The following is a 25,051-nucleotide window of genomic DNA, read 5'->3' on the forward strand; positions in this document are numbered from 1 at the left end:
TGGTACCTGAGATTTAGAGGAAGATAGCCAATATAACAGTTAACTAAGGGCAAGGGCACCAAACATGGACTACACTAACTTGCCAGTCTCTCTAATTGTCAAGTAGTGATAACAACAATTCCTTCAAGTTGTAGACAAGGCCAAGTCAGACAAGACCGAGGGTGTTTCGTGGAGTGCTTACCACACAGGAACACTAGGGTGTTTCCTGGAGTGCTCACCACACAGGAACACTATTTCTATGAACCTCTTGTCTCTTCTAGTATTAATATCTGGAATTGTTGGTAACTTGTAACTTAAAACAAAGGCAAAGTTTAAGTTCCAGTATACAAGTCTATGAATTATTAGCACACACAGAAATTATAGTCATCATCATAATCAAGAAGGAGTTCCAGGACAGAAAACACCCCAATGTCTCCTCTTTAAAATCAAACCCTCTTCCTGTCTTCCTCATAGTTAAGGCTAATATGCCACTCATCTCTGTAACTTTGTCATTTCAATGTTATATAAGTTATTGGGAATGGCTTCTTTTTTGCTCAAACCTTAACCCTAATACTCTTAAAATACAAGCTGTATGCATGTATCAACAGTTTCATTATTTTTATTGGTATGTATTATTCCAGTCAAAAGGGTGCACCAAAGTTTAATTATCCCATAAGTCTGGTAGTAGCAAGTGGTGCCTTTTCTCCTTTTCCCTCCATGAGATGTGATTTCATTGTGTTATATATGCCAGTGCTAACCTCAGGAACCTCAGCCTTTTCTAGTAGCTAGAATAACAGCTATGTGCCACTGTTGCCAGCCTATCCACCCTAGTTTTGGATGACAGTGGATAAAGCTACTATAAACATTCATGGATAAACATCGAAAGAACCCTAAGATACTAATTTGTTTAGGTAAAATAAGTATGAGTGAGCTCTGAACTCATGTTGTTGTTTTGAGACAGGGTTTCTCTGTGTAGCCCTGGCTGTCCTGGACTCACTTTGTACTCCAGGGTGGCCTTGAAGTCAGAGTGATCCACCTGCCACTGCCTCCCAAGTGCTAGGATTAAAGGTGTGCACCACTGTGCACTGGCCTGAACACTTCATTTAAAATTTTTAAATTTTAAAGTGATTTTAAAGCTTTACATCTTTTTGGCCTTGAAGACTACTTAGAAATACTTGGTATGCTGAGGGAGGAAAATAGCAAAATGGTTTCATTTTTTGGAAATAAGTCCCTTTCCAAGATACCTCCACTTTTCTCCTCCTCTTCCCTTGTGTTACTGTTTTGAAGGCACTGGAGAGTGACCTTAGTATCTCATGCATGCCAGGTAAGCACTGCACCACTCAACTACAGCTCTAACCTTTATCCAGCACTGATTTCCAAGACCAAGGTAAGAAATAAGCATAAAAATGCCATGAAAAAGAACCATAGAGTCATTCAAATGCTATACTGAGCTCTCTCATTAGAAATCAGAGACAAAAGCAAGCAAGCAAACAAACAAACAAAACCACATGGCAAAGTTAAGTTAAACATGGAGGCAAATAAGGACTTGCCAGATCTGTTTCTTGCTTTAACCTACAGCATCTCTGTAGGCCTACTCATGAGGAAAGCCTTAGTCTTTCAAATGATGTGGGAGCATGTGCACTGCACAGTGATTTAATTTTTTTGTCTTAAAACAACAACAACAACAAAAGAAAAACAAACAAACAAACAAAAACAAAACAAAACCCCAGGGTCTTACTATGTATTCCTGGCTGGCCTGGAACTCACCATTTAGACAAGGATAGCCTGGAACTCATAAAGATCTCTTGCCTCTGCCTCCCAGGTGCTAGATTACAGGTATGTGGCAGCACACCTGGTACTGTGATTTATTAGTTGAAAGGAACAGCTACGATTGCCAATCATTCCACGGGCACTGAAAGTGTACACAATAGTTCTGACCCAGAGTCAGTGTCTTTGGTGGCAGCCATTGAGCTAGTAAATGGCAGCAAGCATCACTCAATAGGACAAGGCAGCCACTTCCTCAGGTATTAAGAGGTCTTAGAGGAGTATAACTTGCTTGTCACCTAACAGCATAAAACAAAATCCTGAGGCACGTCCTGAATGCCCCAGTGAAACAGCTCTTTGCTGCGGATGCCTTCTGGTTTATAAACCTGCCTATTACCTGCTCGAGTTGCTTCTGAACCATGCTCTGCTGCTCAGTGACATGCTTGAGCTGCTCTGCATCCTCCTCTGGGAACTCCCGTCCCGCCTTCTTGGCCGTGCGCTGCTTGGCTGAAAGGGCTTTCTTAGATTTCCTGTGTGCACCAATTTGTTCCTCAAGATATTTCTGTTGCATCTGAAGAAGCTGCTGAGTCTCCTGTAGCCATTCTTCATACTGCTTACGCTGAGAATCATCTGAGAGGAAAAATCAAAATTTCAAGTGTGTTAATTTTCTAAATAGTCCAAGATTATTAAAAGTTAAACAAGTTCTTTTGTAAGAAGATGCAATTCGTTGTGAATATTTAAAGGAAAAAATAAAAACAAAATTCTAAATATTATAGTCCTTTATAACAATGAAGTATCAGCTTTCAGAAAATTGTATTTACACAAGAAAGCCAAGGAACGCTCGACTGAAACACTAAATTAATGATTGTAAGTTCTGCAACTCCAGTCTTCCAAAAGAACAATCAAATGATCTTATCTCTAAGCCAAACTATATATAAAGTTGTATGTACACACTGAAGAGGCAAGAAGAGACATCCCACTACCGTGCAGAGCATGGATTAGGTAGTCACTCCCATGCTGATCTCTCTCGGGTTTATAGCGACTTCCTACATCTTAGTAGCGGAGGGGGAAAATGTATGAAACAGGGAGATGAAACCCAGAAAACTTTAAAAAGAAGCAATCTGAAGTCTACATTTTATAAAGAAAATGTATTAAGTTAAAAACACAGGTAACTTCCATTAACTTTGTATTGTCTATGTCTACAAGGGGAGGTGATAGCTAATGAAGCAAAATCTTCTCAGGTCTGAAAGGCTGCCGCCGCCTCTCCCTACCACATCTCTGTTCTATGCTAATATTCCCTCCTTGCCCTCTCACAGCACTTTACTCCATTAATGCCAAGTCCCCAAAAAGGTCATCTCATGTAGTGAAAAATTCTGGGTATTCTTTTTTGACTGACTACAAGACAAAGAAAAACACAATCCTAAAAGGACATTAGCTGAAAATAACATCAATGATAACAGAATATTGTCATACAGTAAGATCCAACCAAATCCAATGGGCACAATACAGCCAGAAAAAGCCAGTTGGTTATAGTAGATTACTTGTTTTAATACAAATATGTATTCAAATTATGATCATAATTAACGTGAGGGAATTTCAAAAGGTCAGACTTTGGGTTTGTTCCTAAACCCAGAAGTTCCAGTATATGTATGCGTGTGCAATCTAATGCACTAAATTTGAAGGGCATTTGTCAAGAACAGGCTTTTTCACAAGGTTTCAGAAGTTCTGCTTCTGGTAGAATGAGACCTACCGCAAGGAAAGCCTTTCTGGTTTCTGGAACCAGGAGAGCAGAGGTGAGCAAAATGAAAGATAATGGTGAAAAAAGTTAGCTAAACAGTCTGAAGATTCAGAAAGGTTCAGTTTGAGGGAACGTTAAATGCTATCCTGAACCACCTTGGGACCCCTAAGGACAGCTAGAAGGGTTCAGTGGCATCTTGCACACTTGACCTTCACACCATGCTACAACCCAGCTTCTTTTTAAATATATTCCCTTTGTTTTTCCCCATTTAGTGTCCTTGTCATAGGCAGACTGTCATATGAGAGCAAACATGGTTTAATGCTATAGATTGAAAAGTGCCAAATCTATTTTAAAAAGAGCAACAATGTTGAAGAAAATAGAGTAGATGATTTTCCTGCATTAAAGTATTTATTTTAACTAATTCTTCATGCATAGCAGAAAAAAGCAATGAAAACACATGCCTTGATATAAAGATGCCTAGAGGACAGTGAACTCTGATAAGAGAGGAGGGCACTCAGGCTTGTAGTAACACTCTACACTAACTCCGAGGTTTCAAAACAACACAAATATAGTCAAACAAGCAATCCCCAGAAAACAGGTAACTTATTAGATTTATACTTACTGACAAAGCCTGGACCAAAATTTGGAGGATTAGGCCTAGAAATCTGATGTGTTATACTGCCATCCTAAAATAAGTAAAATTTACAAATATGTTTAATTCCATACTTCAATTTAAGGGGGGAAATTTTCAAAATGAAGGAAAAAAATAAAAAAAAAAAAAAAGAAAAATTTTAATTTTCTAAAACATCGTTAAAGTTTTTCTTTTCTTATAAAAGCTAGAATAAATTAGTTGGGCAACAGTTTAATATCTGAGCATTTATTTTTATCTCTGAACTATATTATCCATATTTGGTTGAAAAGCAAATAATGAATTATTCATTTGAAATATAATACTAGGGCAAATCAAATCTTGTCATGTTAAGCTAAAAATCCACATGAAATCTGATGTTTTGATGATGCCTACCTGATTCCTTTTGTCAATAAATTCATAAATACATGTTCTAGGTTCACTAAACAGTACTATATAGCAAAAAGCTAATTATAACAAGAATTAATGTAGTACACATATAAAAGAAAATACACTCATTAGAATGTTAATCATGTGTCCTAACTAATACCTTGCTTCTTTCACAGTAATTAAATAACTGATCATTTCACAATTTCCTGGCAAGGACCTGATAAGTAGAATCTGGAAAAAAATATTTACCCAACTGATACAAGTTCTGTTAGACATGAGCTGTGTTCACTAGTCAGAACATGGCACATTCAGTCTCACGGCACTGCATGGACGCTGTGCAACATGCGACAGAGCAGTAAGGAAGCTCAAGAACTTGCCCAAAGTACACACTGAATTCATGATAAAATTAAGAATTTTTAAAACTCAGATACAACACTTATGTCTTTCCAGTGTATCAAAGGGTGTTTCTACTCTTAATAAGGAAAAAGCTTAAATTATCTGTATAATAAATATAAGATATCTGGTGGAGTATAAGATAATTCCAAAAGCACAGAGCAAGGAACTCCCCCTCCCACACCAGGCACAAATATGTTTTAAAAATCAACATAGAAGTTATTGTTCCCAGACTGCATACCATGAACATAGCATCAATGTTTACACTTAGAGTTAATTATAAGTGCTCAATAACAAAGTCATCTCAAAGAATAATCATACCTAAAAGAATTGTTTACAGACATTTCTCTTACTGTTTCCAGCAGTTTAACATTTTAAATGTGATGCATTAATTCCAATGAACAGGATATGAAATGTCTTTCTGGAGTAATAAATGAACATAAAGCCAGAAGCCCAGCGCACTTAGTCTCCTTCCAAGTGACTTTCTATCCTTAATGTGAGCAAGTCCTTTGCAGGAATCCCAGTTTTTACAATCTGTCTTTTGTTACACAGCAACGACACATCTTTATCTCACTGTGTTGTCAGAAGATCAGCTCCTATTCCTTTCTAGGAGGGGCTTCACTACGATTTGGGTTTGGTAAGATATAGGTCCACGTGTCCTCCATAAACCAGTGATTCGAGCGGCATTACCTGAGCTACACCTTGTGGCACCAGGCTCTGGCCTTCACTGTTTTGTGTTCCAGCCACTGATGGGCCCATAAAGGGGAATCTGCAAAGGAAAGCACACAGTGCTTAGAGCCGCTTACACAGGTAACTAATAAGCTCTCTTCCAGGGAAGAGACGGGTGGCAGCAATGCTTCCCACTGGAGACTTTCTACAACCCCCTTCTGGGTGCTCCATGGAGTCCTTCGCTGAACCCCATCAAGTGTGCACCATCACCCTCCTGTCACCATGGATGACAGCTCAGAACGACAACTGTCCTTATGGGGACCAAAGGCTGCATAAGAAGCCAGATAAACTATTACAGAGCTTGGGCTCTTAAAGGAGTCACCCTCCCATATGCGTGTGTGTGTGATATAATTATGGTGAAGATCTATTTCAAAGTACAAACTAAGGAAAAATTTCCAGTTGCAATTAAAAAAAAAAAAAAAAAAGAACGGGTAGACTGAGCAGAGCATGGTAGTTTCCGAGAAGAGGCTGAGGGAGGAGGAATGCCACAAGTTCAGGGCCAGCCTGAGCTACGTAAGACTCTAAGCCAGCTTGGGCTACAGAATGAGACACTGGAGGTTTGGGTGGAAATGAGGGGAGTGGGTGCTAATTATCTCTTTTATAAGAAGTATCTCAAAAATTTTCATAATTCTCATATATATTTGTATCTAATAACCAAACCACACTTAAAAAATAAAACTGGTGACTAACCTCTATAGTTAAATGCATCTGGTGAAACATAATTTATTCTAAATAATTCCTATGACTGGCACAGGAGCATTATGGTTTATTTGAAAACATGTCTGTCCCATTAAGTCACTGAATGCTTTAACATATTAAGATATACATAGAACAGAATTTCAAAAATACATCCCAAATGCTATAAGGAAGCACATACTTTAGAGTATGTATTTATGATTTGTTTGTCAGGAGTCTGATACATTTCTCTCCCTTCTCCCTACTACAGCTGGTATATAACAGTATCAATTCAGTCATCATTTGCTATCTGCCGTCAGCATCTCACACAACACTCTCAGAAGGGATCATCTCAGCTTTGCAAAGCACGCAGAATAGTCACCAGTACACTTACAAGTGGCTAACAAAGCATTTCATGTCTAATGGGCACAGACACATCAGGCTGAACACGCATGACATGCTGAGAGTTCTGATTCTGAGGCCCATGTTTTCAATTGAGAGCCAAACAAAATCTAGCATTTCCTTGACTCTGAGTATCAAATTAAAATTTGATTATTGATTAAGAGTACTATACTCTCACTTGTAGGAAACATCAATTTCCTAACAAGGGCTAAACATACCTAATAGGTCATGGCCAACCATTACCTTGAAATTATAGTAGTTATAAAACTGATAGCTAAATTTGTTAATGCACTATGATATACACATCATAAATATAATCATAGATTAGTAGCCATGTTAGAAATGTAGTTCATTTCTTTTTCAACCTTGTTGAAGAATTTCAAAAGTTTCAAGGTTTTAAGGTTAAAAAGGCTTATGCCAAAAAGTTAGCCTGTGAGAAGAAGAGTGCTATTAAATCCAGCACAGTAATAAAAATCTTTACACACCACTATCACTAGTTTGGCTTTTAAAAACCACCTTAATCATACTTGGAGTGGGCTGGAGAGATGGCTCAGTGGTTAAGAGCATTGGCTGCTCTTCCAAAGGTCCTGAGTTCAGTTCCCAGCAACCACATGGTGGCTCACAAGCATCTATAATGTGGTCTGGTGCCCTCTTTTGGCATGCACGTGTACATGCAGATAGAGCACTGTATACATAAAATAAATGAAATCTTTAAAAAAAAAATCATACTCAGAGTATCACAAGGTTCTCTAAAGCATATGCCTGTATCTTCAATCTATACAAACTCTATATTCAATTCCACAATCACTTACACTCCCTTTTATAATTTTCCAACAAATCACTGCATGAAGGATCTGTTTACTCTTATAAAAGAAGTCAGAAACAGCAATACAACCAAAAAATCATTCAAGGTACTGGCCAAAAATACAAGCATATAGACACCATCCCTAGACAATCCCATTCAGTAGGTCTGCAGTAAGGTAAGAAAAGCTGCATTTGGTGGGGACAGGGGATGGACGACATAATTTTGTAGTTGGAAAACAGTCAAGATTTAAGAAGCACTCCATAGGGTACCCAACCACTGTAATTTATAAAGTACTCAAATGTAATAACCTTCTTGACTATAATAATCCTTCTTCCCTTTAATAAATCAATACTTAGTTTTAAAGCTAGCCAACCATCCAACTCCCAGTGTCCAAATGCCACCTAAGTTGCTGTTTTCCCTTCTCTAATTCAAAGTCAGTTTGGAAAATTTTCATTTCAGAGCTGAATTTGTACTTTCCTTAACCACTAAGCTTCTCAAATGAAAAGTCTTAGGGCTAACATTTGTTTAAACACACACACACACACACACACACACACACAGAGAGAGAGAGAGAGAGAGAGAGAGAGAGAGAGAGAGACAGAGAGAGAGAGAGAGAGAGAGACAGAGAGAGAGAGACAGAGAGAGAGAGACAGAGAGAGAGAGACAGAGAGAGAGAGACAGAGAGAGTGTGTGTGTGTGTGTGTGTGTGTGTGTGTGTGTGTGTGTGTGTATGTGTATATCTGTGACCAAGTCAGCCTTCCCAGTGTTTATGTGACATTTTTTTCTGTTTATTTTCCCTGAAACTAATGGAAATTAATTCCCTGCAACTGCATAACACTTTATGTCCGGTCATATCCAGCAGAATTTAAACACTCTCCATGCCCAGAAGATAGGCTTTTTAAGTTTTTATGAGGTTTTTCTAAGACAGTAGTATTTCCATGAACATCCACATACACAGGAAGAAAGACAGCACTTCCACCTACCTGCTCATTACCATTGGAGGAATGCCCAGATTGCTCTGTGCCATCACTTTATTTATGCCTTTAAGTGCCACCATTTTGGCTTTCATTATAGGATCTGTAATTGCATCAAAATCTAAAGAAGAAATGTATTTTGACATTACTTATTTCATAGTTCAAGTTCATGGTGCAAGATATGCAAAGTAGTAAAAAGTATCACAATCATTACACAATGTATAGATTCTTATACCTTATTGTTTATTAATTGTATGTTTCTAACTACATAGGGGAATCTAAAAATGATAACAACCTAATCCTGAATTTAGGTGCATTTAAGGCATCCATAACTGAAGCCTACTTTAATACATTAGTACTTCGGTAAGTGGTAAGTCTGTCAGTCTATAGGTGATCATAATAATAATGTGCAGCAATAAAATTCTCATTGCTTCAAGCCTGTACAGTGCTAATTAGGATGGCTTCTTTAGTAGTGCAACAAAAGGAATGAGGATTGCACTAAATTAGTTATCAGATTTTAAAAGTTAGAAAAAACAACCACCAATGCCTCTAGGATACACCTACATATTAAACTACTGAGAGGACACTGAAAGAGCCCCTATCTGCATATATGTGGGAAAAGAACCTTACAGTGCAATTTGCACTGCATGCTGATACAATGGAAAAAGTATTCTTCAGATATGTGCCAGTTGGCTTTTAATTCTTATAGGTACTGAAGTATTTGGGCTGCATGGATTTGTATTTTTCTTAAAATTAGTCAATCAACAACAACAAAAGTTGAAAGAAGCTTCTCTGGGGAAAAACAACCCCTCCCAAAAACAAACAATCCCATTGCCAAACACTTAAACACACACACACATACAAAACAAAAAACAAAAAACAAAAACAAAAACAAAAACCTCCAAAACCAAGAACCTTTATATCATAATTTCCTTAAATTTATCTTCTCATGATGCTGAAGAAAGATTCAGTACTAAGAAGTAGCAGATAAAAGTCAAAAGGACAATAGAAATATGAACTCTCCATATATCAACATGGTGATTGGTAAGCTTCAAACACTCTGACTGTAATTTTCACTTTGCTTTTATATATATTTTCTCTTTATACATTAGTTTGTATGTGGTGAGTTGCTAACAAAATAAACTTTTTTTCTGTTACAATGTATTAAAAACATCAATCACTTAAAAAAAAAAAGTCAAAAGGACAGATTCCATTAACAGCATAAAAAGCTAGCTAAACTGAATGAGATCCCAACTCAAGGCTTTATCCTTCTGATTAATCTGGAAGGAATCTAACATTCCTATTTTCAGTTTAAAGACTCAAGAAGACATAAAAGTCTCAGTGCTACACTCCTAATGTAATCTCAATAATGCAACCTTACAAGCATGCTGCATGTACTCAAATGCCCCCAGTAATTTACTTTGAGACACAAGGAATTTCCTACCAATGTTGGGGAAGAATGGTTCTGACCGCTGACGAATCATGGCTTGCATTTGTCTTTGCTGCTGCTGTTCCTGCCTCTCTTGATCCAAAAGATCTTGTAGAAGCAGAGGCTGTTCCTCTAGAAGGAGTGGCCTCTCTCTGTTCTGCTGAGCTAATGTTTGAGGAATCATTAGCTGTTGTGGTCCAGACATGCCACTGGTGCTGGACTGGTTTGTAAGAGGCACAGTTTGATTTGTAGGTTTCCCTGTCCCTAAATTATGGTTCACTGATGACTGACCCTGAATGAATCCTGGGTTTACTGGCACACCCTGAGAAAATGCATGGTTTACCCTAGGGACCACTGTCACATTAGAATTCATGGTATTATCCAACAGAGGGCCGGGTGGTGCTATTAAAGTAGGAGGCAAACTTGACCCGTGAGTGGATGGGGAAATGGGCAGAGTGGGTGGGGAAGACCCCAAAGGCCTAATGTCTGAATTATCACATTTGTCATTAGAAAGTAAACTGGAGAGGACTGGAGTTGATCCGGTTATGTCACAAGAGTTCATCACACCCTGAGCAGGCAGAGAAGTGGACCCCTGGATGGCACCAGAACCAGCATTTTCCCGATTATTTCTTTTCTCAAGCATATCTGGATCAGTAGGCATCAATGACGTCTTTTCCCTGTCACTTCGGTCTGTATGAGCAGAGGCCTGTGAGCACGGAGTGTCAGCATCACCTTTATTGTCATCACTTATCTTTATTTCACTCTGTGTTTCTTCTTTAGAGTGTGGAGATAGGACCTCTGTCTTTATCTCACTGGTACCACTGGATTTTTTCTGTGGCAAATCGTTATCTTCGAGAACCATAGTTGTATCTTCTTGATCCCTTTTTTTTGGTTCACCCAGTCCACACTGATTATCTAGCTTATCATCAATTGGAACATTAAGATCTAATTCCTCATTGAACATGCTTTTCTTATCCCCTAAGTCAAGTTCCGGATCTGTGTAAGCAATGATATCAAATTCCCCTGACCTTAAGAGGTCATCCAAGTTAGGGTCATTTGTTTCTAAATTATCTAAAGTGTCCAGGTCATCACCCTTGCCATCCTCTGTATCTAAATTTAAATTTTCTAGATCTTCATCATCCAAGTCTTTGACTTCAACTCCCTCAAGGTCTTTCACATCCAGATCTTTCACAGAGGGATCGTCAGAGTCTAGTTTCTCCTCAAGACCATCAGAAGATTGACCAGCTATCTGTAAGTTATCAGGTGTTGTTTCAGTTGGGGTAGATGCTGACAAAGGAGGCTCTGAAAATTCACAACCTAAGGGATGACTGAGAGGCCTCATGACAATAGAAGATTGGTGGGCAGGATGGCCTTGCTCTTGCTGAGATGGTGGGACCTGCTCTAAATTTGGATGCACAGGCATCTGGTTGGGTAGACACTGGGAAGGCAGTCTCACAAGGTCTGTGTGTCTAGGGCCAGGGAAATCAGGTCGGGGAAGGAAATTCCCATGTCTGGTATGAGGTGATTCTATAACACTGCCAGGAGAAGCAGCAAATGGCAACCTCGACCTTCCTTCAGGAGCTCTATGTCTCAACTCAATAAACGCTTGGCCTAGTATGTTATGCTGCTGAACTGGCACACCCTGTGGTGGAAAATGCTGAGGAAGCCCAACTGGATTATTTATTGGTGGGTTATTTGGAGGTCTAGGCATTTCCATAGACATTGATCGTCTTATGTGTGGAGGAATTCCAGATCCTTGTATTTGTTGAGGAGGCACATGGAAGCGATCTTGGCTTGGCATGGGTCCATGGTTAGCTCCTGGAAATCCAAATCTAAAAGCCAAAAAGAACAAAAAACAAAATGCCAAATAATTAAGAATGATGATCAATTTAGAATTGAGATGAAAAAGAATAATAAAGTTTTAAGTTCTAGTCTATAGAATAAAAAAAAAATACTGTTGTTAACCCGATGACAGCAAAACATGAGACTCTGAGAGGAGCCGGGGGAAGAAAGGAATATGAACAAAATATATTATGTGAAAAAAACTTTAGTATCTTTTTTAAAAAGACAAATCTGAGACAGTAAGGTGGCTCAATGGGTTAAAGTACTTGTCAGTAAACAATCTGATTATGACTCCCACAACATATGAAGGAGAGAACTGATTCTACAAAGTTGTTCTTTAGCTAACACATGTGTCTTGTGGCTTGCACACCCAAATAGAAACTTGTTTTTGTTTTTTTTCCTGAGATAGGGTTTCTTTGTGTCACCCTGGCTGTCCTGGACTCCCTTTGTAGACCACACTGGCCTTGAGCTTACAGGGGTCTGCTTGCTTCTGCCTCCCCAGTGCTGGGATTAAAGGTGTGCACCACCATGCCTGCCCCAAATAGAAAGTTAAAAAAAAAACAAAACTGGGCAGACAGTTTGGACAGTAAGTACTTACTGGACAGTTGTGACAACCACATTTTCTATACCTTGCACGCATATAAAAAGCCAAGCATGGTGGTGCATGCCTATAATCATAGTGGGGTAGGAGGTGGAGAAAAGAGCATCCCTAGGGTTCACTGGAAGGTAATTGCCACATTGATGAGTTCCAGGTTGAATGAGAGATCTTATCTCAAAAATATAAGGTAAAGAACAATAGAACACTCAGCATCAACCTCTTACCTCCACATGCATGCGTGTACACACACACACACACACACACACACACACACACACACACACACACACACCAGATATGGGCGCAAACTACAAAAAGGAAAATATATTATAAGAGACATATGTATATCATTAAATCATGTGTCCTCTAAAAAGACATGTAAAAGAACTCTCTCCTTATAAGACTAGTAAATACAAGTTTGAGTTTGTCATACATTTTGGCCCACTCTATAACTCAACTATATCACTCAAAGTTTTTAAAGGGAGGTACTTTTCCAATCTGCAACTCTCTACAAACATCCTACAGTTTAATCAAAAAGAATAAAATGTATTATCATCATCTGTCCCATCAGAAGCAGCTTCATTAGGTTGCAGTAGCTACATTTTGGAAGATATGACTTTGCTGGCATGATAAACTAGATTACAAGTAATTCTGTCAATACTTAACGACAAAAGGTCTATCAAGAGTCTTTGGAGTTCTTAGAGGAAAGAAGTCCATGACATCTCTTGAGTTAAAAGCAATAATAACTACTGATGAAATAGAAAATTGTAACAACTTCTTGCCTAATAGTAATACTATTTTTCCAGTTCCTTCTTCCAATAAAAACTTAAATCTAGCGGGAAATTAAAAAGCGGGAAATTACCTAAATCCATGAGGTCTCATCCCCATCCCAGCAACCTCAGGAGGATAGGGTCCACGCTGATCTCTGGGGAGAACTGCGTATCTAGGTCCTAGAGGAGGAGTAACGGGCGATCGAATGCTCCCAGGATAGGGAGGTGGAGGTCGAGTGAAAGCCTGGTTGATGCTCTCTGGCTGCCAGTGTGAAAGGGGCACCGGGTGAGGTACCACTGCTGCATCCTGAGGCCCCTTCTCCTGGCGACTAGCAATCTTCTTCTGCTGTTGCTGCTGGAGAATGAGTTCACGTAGCTTCTGCCGCTAAATGGAAATAAACAAAATTGCTGGGATTTAAAATTAATCATTGTTTAAACTCTTAACATTTCCATTATGTGGCTACATTAATGTTTAAATTTTCAAAATTAAAGGTAAATTTAAGTACTAAACACACACATACCCTAAAACCAAATAAATGACATAAAAACTGGTTATTTTGGTCTTTTTCCATGGCCAAATTATCATCATTAAAGTTGAGAGTTTTCATATTTAAACATCGTCCAACAAAATCATGAAGAATAAAATTAGATTCGGATAAAATCCAACTTAATATTGTTAATTTTACCATTTTCATTTTTTCCTTATATTTAATAAACTCTAAAGAATAACTTAAAGTAGAAAGCTTATGGTTTGTGTAGACTAAATGACCATTTGACTTCTTAGTGAAGAGTTTAAAGCATCTGAAAACACTGCTGCACTTACCTGTCTCAGTTTCTCTGTGTCAGCTTGAGACATGTTCACAGTACTCTGTGTATCCGTACCTCCTGAGGACGGCACAGGTCCAGGAAGCTGGGAAACGCTGGAGAACTGCTGCCCTTGAGAGCTTACAGGAAGGTTTGAAGACGTGCTAAAGTTTCCCTCTGACCCAGGACCTGGACGGTCAACAAGATCATGGACAACTTGACTAGCTCCGAAAGAGTCAGGCTGAGGCCTGGGAGTCATCGGAGGCTGATCATAGGGAGCAGCAGACTGGGAAGCATGACTGAATGTGTCTGTCAGGCTGGGCCCAGGGGGCCTGGAGGCCTGAGAGCAGGTATCAGTTGGCCTTATCAAAGGGCCAGGTAAACCTGGTACTCGGTTTTGTGTGGCTTGTAAGAAAGGATCCTGGTTTGGCATGAGGGTTGGTCTTACACTGGAAGACCTAGTAAAACCCTCTGAAGTCCTTGGCCTTGGTGTTGCTGGTGGCTGAGAATAGGGAACAGAAATTCCAGGTCTTGGTGTCCCAAGATGATGAGTATATGGATCAGTGTGTCTCTGGTTTGCCACAGATGTAGCAAACATATCTGTCTGTGGAGAAGGCCTTGGGGTTGGTGGCTGTTGACTATATGGATCAATAGTGTTAGGCCGGGGTGTACCAGGAGGTTGAGAATAAGGGTCTGGATTGGATCGAGCTGTTCCTGAGGTTTGGGAATAAGAATCTATAACAGGCCGTGGAGTTCCTGGGGGTTGTGAATATGGGTCCTGAGATGCTGACCTTGATATGGTTCCAGGCTGAGAAAAAGCCCTTGAAGAATGAGTAAAAGATTCACTCATTGCTGGGTGTGGAGTTAGGGGAGGCTGGCTATATGGATCATTTGACTGACTATGAGAAAAATTATCTACTGGCCTTGGTGTCAAGGCAGGCCTTTCATAAGGGTCAATAGAGAGTCGTCTTGATGCCTGTGGCACAGATCCATATGGATCCTGAGATGGAGGTGGGTGCAGTGGGGTCTTAAAAGGCCCATTATCCAGTGGGGTGGGTGTCAACAATGGTCGTCCATATGGATCAGGCAGCCTTGGCCTTTGAAAGGCATCTGCTCTAGGAGATGGTTTGGTAAAGTGATCACTGGTTCCAGCGACTAGAGGACATTTTGTACTTTGTTCTGAAACCACAGGGGACCTAGGAAGGCTAAAAGGTTTAGGAAATTGATCTGTCATCATGGGCCTAGGTGTATCTGGAGGCTTTGCATAGGGGTCACTGTTTGTCAAGGAGGAAGCACATAAGTCTCTGGCGGGGGATGGCCTAGTGGCAGCTGTTTCATTCATCTGCATGGGCCTAGGTACTGGAGATAAAGGCACACAGTTTTCCACTGGTGGAACAGAATTTCTTCTGGGAAAACTATGGCCCCCTGGAGGTGGTCTAGGAGTACCAACCATTTTTGCATAAGGATCCACTGGAGATGGTGGTCTGGAGTGAGATGATCCAGGTGAAAACATCTGTGGAGAAGGCGGCTGAGAATTCTGGGACTGAGAAAGAGTGTCCTGAACAGGTACTCGGGATGGGGTTGAAGGAGGGGGTGGAGGTTGTGGCTTGACAAACACATCATCTGAAGGTGTGGAGGCAGGGGCACTGGGTGGGTGTTTGGAGAATAGGTCTTTATGGAATGTCTGTGCAGGAGACACATTCCCATTGCCAGGCTGAGGTGTCAAGGGACTTTGTACTCCACTACTTGGAGTATCTGAACCAGATGCTACTAAAAGGTGCTGAGAAGCAAGTTGCTGTTGCTGTTGCTGTTGCTGTTGTTGTTGTTGTTGTTGCTGCTGCTGCTGCTGCTGCTGCTGCTCATTCTTCACCTGCTCCAGCTTCTGTGTGGCTTCAATTTTAGCTTGTTGCTTACTTTTCTGTCGCATTTGCTATTATGATAGGAAAAAAAAGAAGATAAGAAAACAAGAGTCACAAAGAGAAAGGCAGCAGAAAGCTCATCACCTGATGTCAGTAGCTGGCAGACTGCTCCCCAGTAGATAATTCCGAGCAACAGAAGAGATTATCATCACAGCATGTCCCATTTATTCCTAGTAGGATATTGTGTATAATATTTCAGTAAGAATCTACAGCCAATTTAAATACATACTTTACCAAAAAGGAAAGTCTATTTTAACACTTTTTCCGGTTCTATTACAAATTATACTCTGAATGTCATGAATACCTCTATTCCTCAAAAACAGAAAATGCAATTTAAAAACCAAATCACCCAAAACTCCAGTACCTGTCTAAACTTCCATTCCTGCTCATGCTCAGATTCTCTCTGCTTTAAAGGATCTTTAAAAAGATCTGAATCGATGCGGACGCTGGGATCGATGCTGTCTTGCTGCTGTTGCCTCTTCATAGAATCGTTTGACATCTGAACTTTATTAATGCGTAAAGCAGCTCTGTTATCTCTGGCTTTTTGCTTTGGCAAGAAAAAAAAAAGCCTGTTTTTAAGACATAAAACTTGTGCTAAATAGTTAAGTATCACTCTTGAAAACTGACAGCCTCTGCTAAGAAAAGGGCCTGGACAATAACCAACCTTCTCCACAGTCATGCTACTACCAGGTAAAGACATTTCTACATATGTATTTGTGTTACTGCAAGAAATCCCAGTGTAATTCAAACACGTCATTACAACATGGAAGAATCAGCATGTTCCTCAATTTAAATAAGAAAATAGCAAACTGATCCTTAAAGGAAAATAGCTAGAAATCTGAAACTTAAGATCAAGAAAAATTAGACATAAAAAATATTCTATCATTATAAAATTTATGGTAAAACAAACCAAGATTTGTCCCTTAGCTACACCCAAAGTTACTATAACTGAAAGTTGACCCATGGAAGATCACATAAAGAACAGCAGCATTTTCTCACAACAACAAGACTTTAACGTGACTGCAGCGAAAGCAAGGGCTCAGTCCAGCTCCTTGAGAACTATTCACTATGTGACTGTGAGTTCCCTTATCATTGGCAGATATGGCAACAGTTCAGAACTCCTTAAAGGAATTTAAATATGTTTTTTTCAATAGGTATAAAGATGTCCTTGTAAATTTTAAACACACACACAAGGAAAACTACTCTCATCTTCAAATGCACTATTATCTGTTAATAGATAGTTAATTAACTGTGCCCTTAAAATATTATGGTTGGCTATATAGCTTAAAAAGAAAGAAAGAAAGAAAGAAAGAAAGAAAGAAAGAAAGAAACCTGTTATGTTCTTTAGTGAAATAAGATGAGTTAATGCATAATTTTAAAATAAAGCTGCAAGTTTTTAAGTATTAACAAGTATTTTCTTTTCATTATTGAATAAAAATAAGTTTTAAATATTGTACTTAAAGATCTAACACATAGGAATTATTTAAATACCACATATGGTGCTCTTTCCTGAGAGCTGGCTTTTCTCCACAACTTGGCAATTTGTTTCACTCGAGTAGTCCAATCTGCAAAAGCACAGAAGACACACTCTGAGAAATACAGCGATGTAGAGCTGCAATAAAAGCAACTTAGGAACTGCTTATCATTCAGTTTAACACAAAACAGGTGAGTATCAGTAATATAAAATAAATCAGAAATCCGAAATGATCTAAAATTCAAAATGTTTTCAGTTCCAACATGAAATCACACCTGGTGATTCAGTCTTAGTCTAAACCAAGCACACTCAAAACACTACAGTAAATTATCTTATCATCAGATATAGATGAAACAAATGAAGATCTTGTTGGACCTGGATTCCAAGTCTAAGACAATCCTACAATGGGGAAACAGAGAGAGAGAGGTGCCTCGGTGGTTAAGATCACTCGCTGCTCGTCCAGAAGACCCAGGTGTGAGTTGTAGTATCCACATGGATGCTCATAACCATGGGACTGCTCCATGGGACCCAATGCTCTCTTCCAGGCTCTTTGGGAACTAGGCTGTGGGGAGGAGTTCATACTGACAATTGATGGCTTCTACAAGGAGAGCCAGTTTTCCTTATGGCTATGACCCTAGGAGGTAGACTGTGCTCCAGCGGGTAGGTCCAAGACCCCAGGAGCAAATAGGTTGCACAAACTGGACTTGGTGGGTTGTTTTGTTTTTTTAAAAGAGGACACAAAATTGGAAGGGGAGGCAGATGAATCTGGGAGGGCTTAGGGAGTGGAAAAATGGATAAATATGATAATCAAAATATATTGTATACATGAGAAAACATCAAAGAATTAATAAAAATTTCACTAAATTTAAAGAGAATTGCATAGCACTAACTATCTCATACTTGAGCACTGCTAGGACCTGAAAAAGTGATAATCTCATTAATTAAAGAAAGTTTTGGGAAATATACAAATGAGTATAAGGTCTAGGGTTAACTAAGTTCTAAAGGAATCTTTGCATCGTGGGCAGATGAACATGAGATGGCAAAAAGACTTTCTAAAGTACACTTCAAAACAAAGGCATGGCATTCAAGCGAAAGCTAGTAAAATTGATAGGTATGACTTACCTGGGAACTCTTCCTTTAAATTAGGGAAATTAATATTTGTGTAGAGAACTGGTGCTACTGTTGCCATCTCACCAAGAGCCTCCTCCTTCTCCCACTTCAGTGTGCTCCTCTGGGCATTTGACAGGGTGTCATTTTCTCCTTCCATAGGTGGAGCTGTCGGTGCCCAAGTGTTATTAGGATCATTTGCAATTGCATTAAATGCTGGACTTTTATCCCTGGAAAAATAGCAAAACACTTTCACTTTATAAATATTACTTTCTATTCATACTGTGCTCAAGTACCACTCTCCTTAGGATTTGTTACAAAATAGCTTTTAAAATGCCTGATGACCTTAAGTAAAACTCACAGCCAATTTTTAACAAATACTAATATCATGCATAATATTTAAAAGACTAAGATAGAACAAAGGTTGGTATAATTTAAGTCTCCATAGAAAGTAATGTCTTAAAATACCTGACATCAGTATAAGGGGATTGTGCTATAGCAGGGAAAGCCGCCAATCCACTCCCAGGAGGCAAAGAATTATGTGGAAGATGAGGGCTGGGTCCAATAAGGCCATTCATGAGTGGCATCCGGGAAAAAACATCTTAAAAAAGGAAAATCAATCATGTGTTTTACAAAATATTTATAATGATAACTGGCTAAGATATTTCTAAATAAAATTTGTTAATACTATTTTAAAGTAGTACTTTTTCAGTATTATACTATATAATACAGATTAAAGGTTGATGTAGTCTTTTTTAACAATCACGGTTCCTAATTACAGTATATTATATAAACAGTTTTACAGACTAATAGCTCTAACTTTTAATTTCAAGACTGACACTTATTAGAAACAGAACTGATTTCTAATTCAGTTTGTAAAATGGAAGTACTCTTATGTACAGTGATTGGGGCAATGTGTATTTAGCTTTCAGGACATATACTTCCTGGTAGGCAGTAACTATTAAATACACAGGAATTATGGTTTTGCCCCTCCACTACTTGAAAGTCAGCTTCCAAAAACATTATCAACTCTCTTCCAAACACTTTATCATCTTCTTTTTAAGTATAAGATTTCCCCATGCTTCCGCAACACCATCAAGAGTATCTATTACTACTATGACTACCCACATGTCTAAATGCTTTCAAATAAGCTCTTTTCCCAGCAAAGGCATGGAAAGAGGGGCTCTCAACTTCTAACATGACTTCCAGGGACTGAATTCAAACAGTCAGCCTTCATAAAAGCCTTACCCACTTAACTGTCTTACATAATTTTAAAAAGGATTAAAGGAGAGCTGGAGAGATGGCTCTGTTAAGAGCACTGGCTGTTCTTCCAGAGGACTCAGGTTCAATTCTCAGCACCCACATGGCAACTCACAACTGCCTGAAACTCCAAATCCAAGGGATCTGACACCTTCACACAACATACATGTAGGCAAAATACCAATATACGTATATAGGTACATACATGCATACATACATGCATACATACATAAAAAGACTTAAATACCTTTCAGATAATTAGGATACACAAAACCTAAGTGGTAAATTAAAAGCATGCTCAGGACTCTGGCTATATATTTATTAGCAATACCACCTATAAGCCCATCATCCTTGGTGCTCTTACTGTGTGCTAAGTTCTGCTCTGTAAAGTCATGCATGTATTAACTCTATAGCTTTGCAAAATGTCAAACGACTTACTATGTGTCATTTAAAAGGTGTGAAGTTTAAAACAATTATTTTCAAGCTCACATGAGTAAATGGAAAAGCATCTCTCCTTCATTACTTCTACTAGTAATTTTAGAGACAAGGTCTTGCCACATAACCCAGACTAGCCTGGAGCTCATGACAGCAGTCTTGCCTCAGCCTTAGAGTGCTACAGCTCACTACACCTGACACACTGTTAAGAGGATCACTTCTTCAACTCTACCATACCTATCTAAGTTAAAGCACTTTGTAAAAAGAACCATTGAGGATATCATGGAAAGGACGGAACATTCACCTAATCTTTGCCTTTTAAAAAAAATCCACTTACTTCAAACCTTTTTGAAATTCAACATTTCTGTTTAACTTTCTATGTTACTGTTAACAACACTACAACCTGTCTCAGTTTCTTCTCATTTTAAATGTGGTTACTTCCACAGTTCAGAGAGACAGCATCTTTTAGGTACTGCCCTCAATCATCTCATTTTACATACTCTCTCTAACATCAAGACCACATGAGATTCTTTCCTTCACTCTTGCAGCCCTTTTCACTTTTACCTAACTCTTAGAGAGAGAAAATATAAGCCAAGAGGTGGTGGTGTACATCTTTACTCTCAGCACTCAGAAGGCACAGGCAGGTGGATCTCTCTGAGGCCAGCTTTGTCTACAGAGGAAGTTCCAGTACAGCCAGGACTACACAGAGAAACCCCATCTCAAAACAAACAAACAAACAAAACAAACCACACACACACAAAAAATCCAAAAAACAAAAACAAATTAACAAAAAACCCACACAAACAATAGCAACCAAAAGGCAAAAGATGATAAGGAACATGAAATTGTACGCCTAAAATAAGTCAGAGAGGCTGAGCACAGGCCTCCTGATGCTTCAGTAAATGCCACAGGGTTCTGTGTGCTGTGCTAATACGATCTTTAGGGGGAAATCCTCACCCATCCCACAACTACACTTTGTAACACTAGAAAAGTAACATGTATTCTTTTATCTATGGAGTTGACTAATTGCAACTGCCTATGAATCAGAGCAAAATGAAAGCCATATATTTCACTATCTGGGCACATGCATGCATGCACACCAAGATGCGTAGAGGAAGAAGGAGAGTATCTCTTTGCACACAGTTTTAATGCACACTCCCTCTGAGAAATCTTGTAGTACATATTTTTAATTCATTTAATTTTTACTTTTCTCACATCCATTCAATAGATCAATAGAATTCTTTTTTCATGTGTATATGTGTACACTTCTGTGTGGATGCACATTGCATCTGGGTGTGCATATATGTGTGCACACATGGCTGTGGAAATTCAAAGTTGTCTGATATCTTCTTGAATTGCTCTCCATTTTATTTATGAAACAGGGTCTTTCCCTGAACCCAAAGTTCACCAATCCTGCCTAGTTTGACAGGAGGCTGCCTCTCGGGACACTCCCCTGACCCCTGGCCCCACCCAGTTTCTTCCTCCCAAGGGCCTTTATCTCAACTCTGGTCCTTAAACTTGTATGGCAGCTTCTGTATCCACTGGGCCATCTCTCCAGCCCCATTAGTACAACTCTTGTTTCCAAATTGATCTTCAATACTGACACCAGAACCCTACCCAAACACATGACTTATCACATCATTTTATCAGTAAGAGTCTACACTAGCTCATAGAAGCCTAGATGAAAAAGGCTAACTTTAACTGGCTCTGCCCAGGCTTCATAGATGTAAATAGCGTAGCACTAATATCCATTTCTAGTTTGACCTTCAGAGGCACTATCTACTTCATCTTCTGCTCTAGAAAATATGAACGTTGTCATTCTTGAATACCTGTCACATGATCACACTTTATCCTTAAATTAGAACTACTGAAATTTAGGTGCTTTATGCAGCCCCACTTTAATTATATTTCTTTTATAAGTAAATTGTATACCTACAGTCTATAATCTTAAGAGTTCAAGCTATAGGCTCAGGAGAAGTTTCAACCTTTTCTTTTTAGTCATCTCAAAACTTGGGCAGGGTTTCTCTGTGTAACCTTGGCTGCCCCAGACTCACTCTGTAGATCAAACTAGCCTCAAACTCACAGGGAGCTATCTGCATCTACTATCCCAAGTGCTGGGATTACAATTGTGCACCACCAAACCAGTTAAAACTTTTTTCTAAAATTAAGATTGTACATGAAGTAGTTTCCCTAATAACCAACGTCTTCATGAATCAGTACATTTGTAACTGATTTGATTTTTGAAATATAATTTCAACAATATTTGCTTTTATGTATTGAGAGGAAAATCACTGAAGAATTCTTCATCATTAAAAAGCATTAGAAAACAGTTGCAGTTGTTCTCAACCTTCCTAAGGCTGCAATTCTTTAATATAGCTCCTCATGTTGTGGTGACCCCACCTCAACCATAAAATTATCTTTGTTGCTATTTCATAACTGTAATTTTGCTACAGTATTACAAATCATAATGTAAATATTTTTGGAGGTAGAAGTTTGCCAAAGGGTATGCGACATAGGTCAAGAACCACTAAATTGGAGCAAGAAACAGTTAAGCCAAGTATTTAACCTAAATGTAAATTAAATGATTAGTACAGCAAATCTCAAAGTGGATTTACATTTAGGAGCTAGAATGGTCAAAATTCAAGCATTTCTAGTATTTATGCTATGTAATTTTCTGTGTATACAAAAAAACTGATAGTAAGAGAATTTATTCATACTTAATTTTGTATGAAAAAGGGTAAAAGTTTATAAAGATACCATCACATTATACAATTCAGTACACTGAAGCACTAGCAAAGAACACAGACATTATTTTATTCAATTATTAAAATATACACATCTACAGAATCCTAAACTCCTTTCCTAGGGAGTTGATACCTACGGCACCAAATCTCTCTTCCAATATACTCCTATGGGTCTTAACTCTTGATTATCATATTTCACCTTTCCTGAAAAGAAAAAACTTAAGTCTTGAACTCACATTTCACTGAAATTTGTTACTCGTAGGTAAAAGATAATTAGCCAAACAAAGTAAGCAAACTTGGCAAAAAAATTTGTAGGAATTTAAAAATGGGCAAAAGCTACTTGACTGACTCTGCACATAGGTCCTGAGATGAACAGGGTAAGAGCCCAGTCCTTGATGTAATCACAATCTAAGAAGAAAAACCTACAGCCTCAGAAAGCATGTCTATTTGTGCCGCACACTACTAATGAGAAAGCATGTGAGTGTAGAGATAAGCACGCTTCACCTCTGAGGAAATAACAGTAACTGAGACCAGATTAATTGAGTGCGGTTGTTGGGTGGAGGGTATGGTCACCACGTTAGGATGAGCAGAATGAAAACTGAGTCAGGGTGGGACCGTGAAGAAGAAAAGCCAGACACCATTACAATTTCCCTACTGAGAACAAAGCAGCATGTCTGTTCTAGCCTCAAGATGAATCATGTGACTCAGAGAAGTTCAGGGAGGTAGGAGTGTGACTAGATAGTATTTTTTTCAATCATTATAGAAGTGGGGTTTCTCCTATACATTTGTATATGTGGCACTAAGGAACAGGGCTGTGTGTGTGTGTGTGTGTGTGTGTGAGAGAGAGAGAGAGAGAGAGAGAGAGAGAGAGAGGGAGAGAGAGAGAGGGAGAGAGAGAGAGGCAGACAGACAGACAGACAGACACACACACACACACACACACACACACACACACACAAAGAGAGAGACACCACATTGGAGCTGAGGAGATACATCAATTATTAAAGGGCGTAAAATGCCAGGACTGAGTGGGTGAGAAGGCTGACTGCATAAATTGACTGCTTGTTGCCAAGTCTCGCCACAGGACACAAATCCTTAAGATACAAATAATGAAAGGAAGAGACCTATTCCTGTAAGCTGTCCTCTGTCTTCCATATATGAACCAGACTGTATGTACTCAAAGAGCTATAAACACATATAAAATAAATTAGAACAAAAAAGTTGAATGAGACCCCAAAAATGAGCCAGTGAGATGGTTCAGTGGATAAAAGCTTGAGTTGATTCCTGCATATTACCCTCTGACCTGTGTGCATACATATACGCTCAAGCACGCATATTCTACACACTCACTGATAAGTAGGTAAATAAAGCTGGGCACTGTGGCACTCCCAACAAAACAGATGGCTCCTGAGGAACACCACATGAGACTGGCCATGTGTGCACATCTTCACACAAATCTACAGATACACACACAAAATCATGCTTAGAAGGTAACAGAATACCCTGATTGTGCATTGGCAATAGCTGTGGTGGAGGGGGAGGCTGTGGTAATGGAGCTTGCTGAGTGGTAGCAGGACTAAGTACAGCAGTAAACAAGTCTTCAACATCCTTTCCTCCAAGCTCTGGGTAAAATAATCACAGAAATAACATTAACATTATTAGGGTCATTCTATGGGGAATGCCATTTTCTATAAAGTAAAATAAGAGAATACAAACATACCCGGAATTTTATATAACTTTCCAAGAATTGCACCTAGAATAAAAGAAATATTAACAATTACCTATTTGATATATGGATATAAAAAATAGCAATTAACTAATAATAAAATTATAAAAATAAATCCAAACATAAAATTGCATGCAAAAAGCTTGAAAGTCATATTTACTCGTGTCTTTTAGAAAGCCTAGATGTAGGGTAAGGACTTTACCATCTGTGACCATTTTGTCTAGCTCAGGACTGAGGAGTCCATCCAGCTGCTCTTCACTTAATGGCCGTGAACTCTGACTGGCACTTGGCTGAGGCAAAGAGGAAGCATCATCAGAAATGGGGCCAATATCTAAAAGAAAAAGATAAATAAATGAAAAGGTGAGTCCAAAACATGCACAAAATGGGCAATACTATCCATATATATTAACATACAACACTGTGATTTCAATAAAGCCTATACTTCAGAGTTATAATTATCAAAATT

General features: G+C 38.8%; 1 protein-coding gene across 11 annotated transcripts in view; it reads right to left on the reverse strand.

Moving 5' to 3' along the window:
- KMT2C (lysine methyltransferase 2C) overlaps positions 1–25,051 on the reverse strand; it is a 216,604-nt gene that overhangs the window by 27,611 nt on the left and 163,942 nt on the right. For 10 of the 11 annotated variants that reach the window (XM_084787762.1, XM_084787759.1, XM_084787767.1 and 7 more), the window contains 14 exons: positions 24,788–24,916; positions 24,580–24,612; positions 24,362–24,481; positions 18,889–19,021; positions 18,436–18,650; positions 17,331–17,404; positions 16,204–16,386; positions 13,940–15,850; positions 13,209–13,501; positions 9,922–11,738; positions 8,487–8,598; positions 5,583–5,661; positions 4,104–4,167; positions 2,141–2,373 (listed from right to left, as the gene is read on the reverse strand). In XM_084787762.1, the coding sequence (XP_084643888.1) occupies positions 2,141–2,373; positions 4,104–4,167; positions 5,583–5,661; positions 8,487–8,598; positions 9,922–11,738; positions 13,209–13,501; positions 13,940–15,850; positions 16,204–16,386; positions 17,331–17,404; positions 18,436–18,650; positions 18,889–19,021; positions 24,362–24,481; positions 24,580–24,612; positions 24,788–24,916 (5,396 nt within the window). The remainder of the gene's footprint in view (positions 1–2,140; positions 2,374–4,103; positions 4,168–5,582; positions 5,662–8,486; positions 8,599–9,921; positions 11,739–13,208; positions 13,502–13,939; positions 15,851–16,203; positions 16,387–17,330; positions 17,405–18,435; positions 18,651–18,888; positions 19,022–24,361; positions 24,482–24,579; positions 24,613–24,787; positions 24,917–25,051) is intronic. The other variant, XM_084787768.1, reaches the window with a different exon arrangement.

The sequence above is a fragment of the Acomys minous genome (assembly GCF_964271855.1).
Source record: "Acomys minous genome assembly, chromosome: 6".
Classification (NCBI taxonomy): domain Eukaryota; kingdom Metazoa; phylum Chordata; class Mammalia; order Rodentia; family Muridae; genus Acomys; species Acomys minous.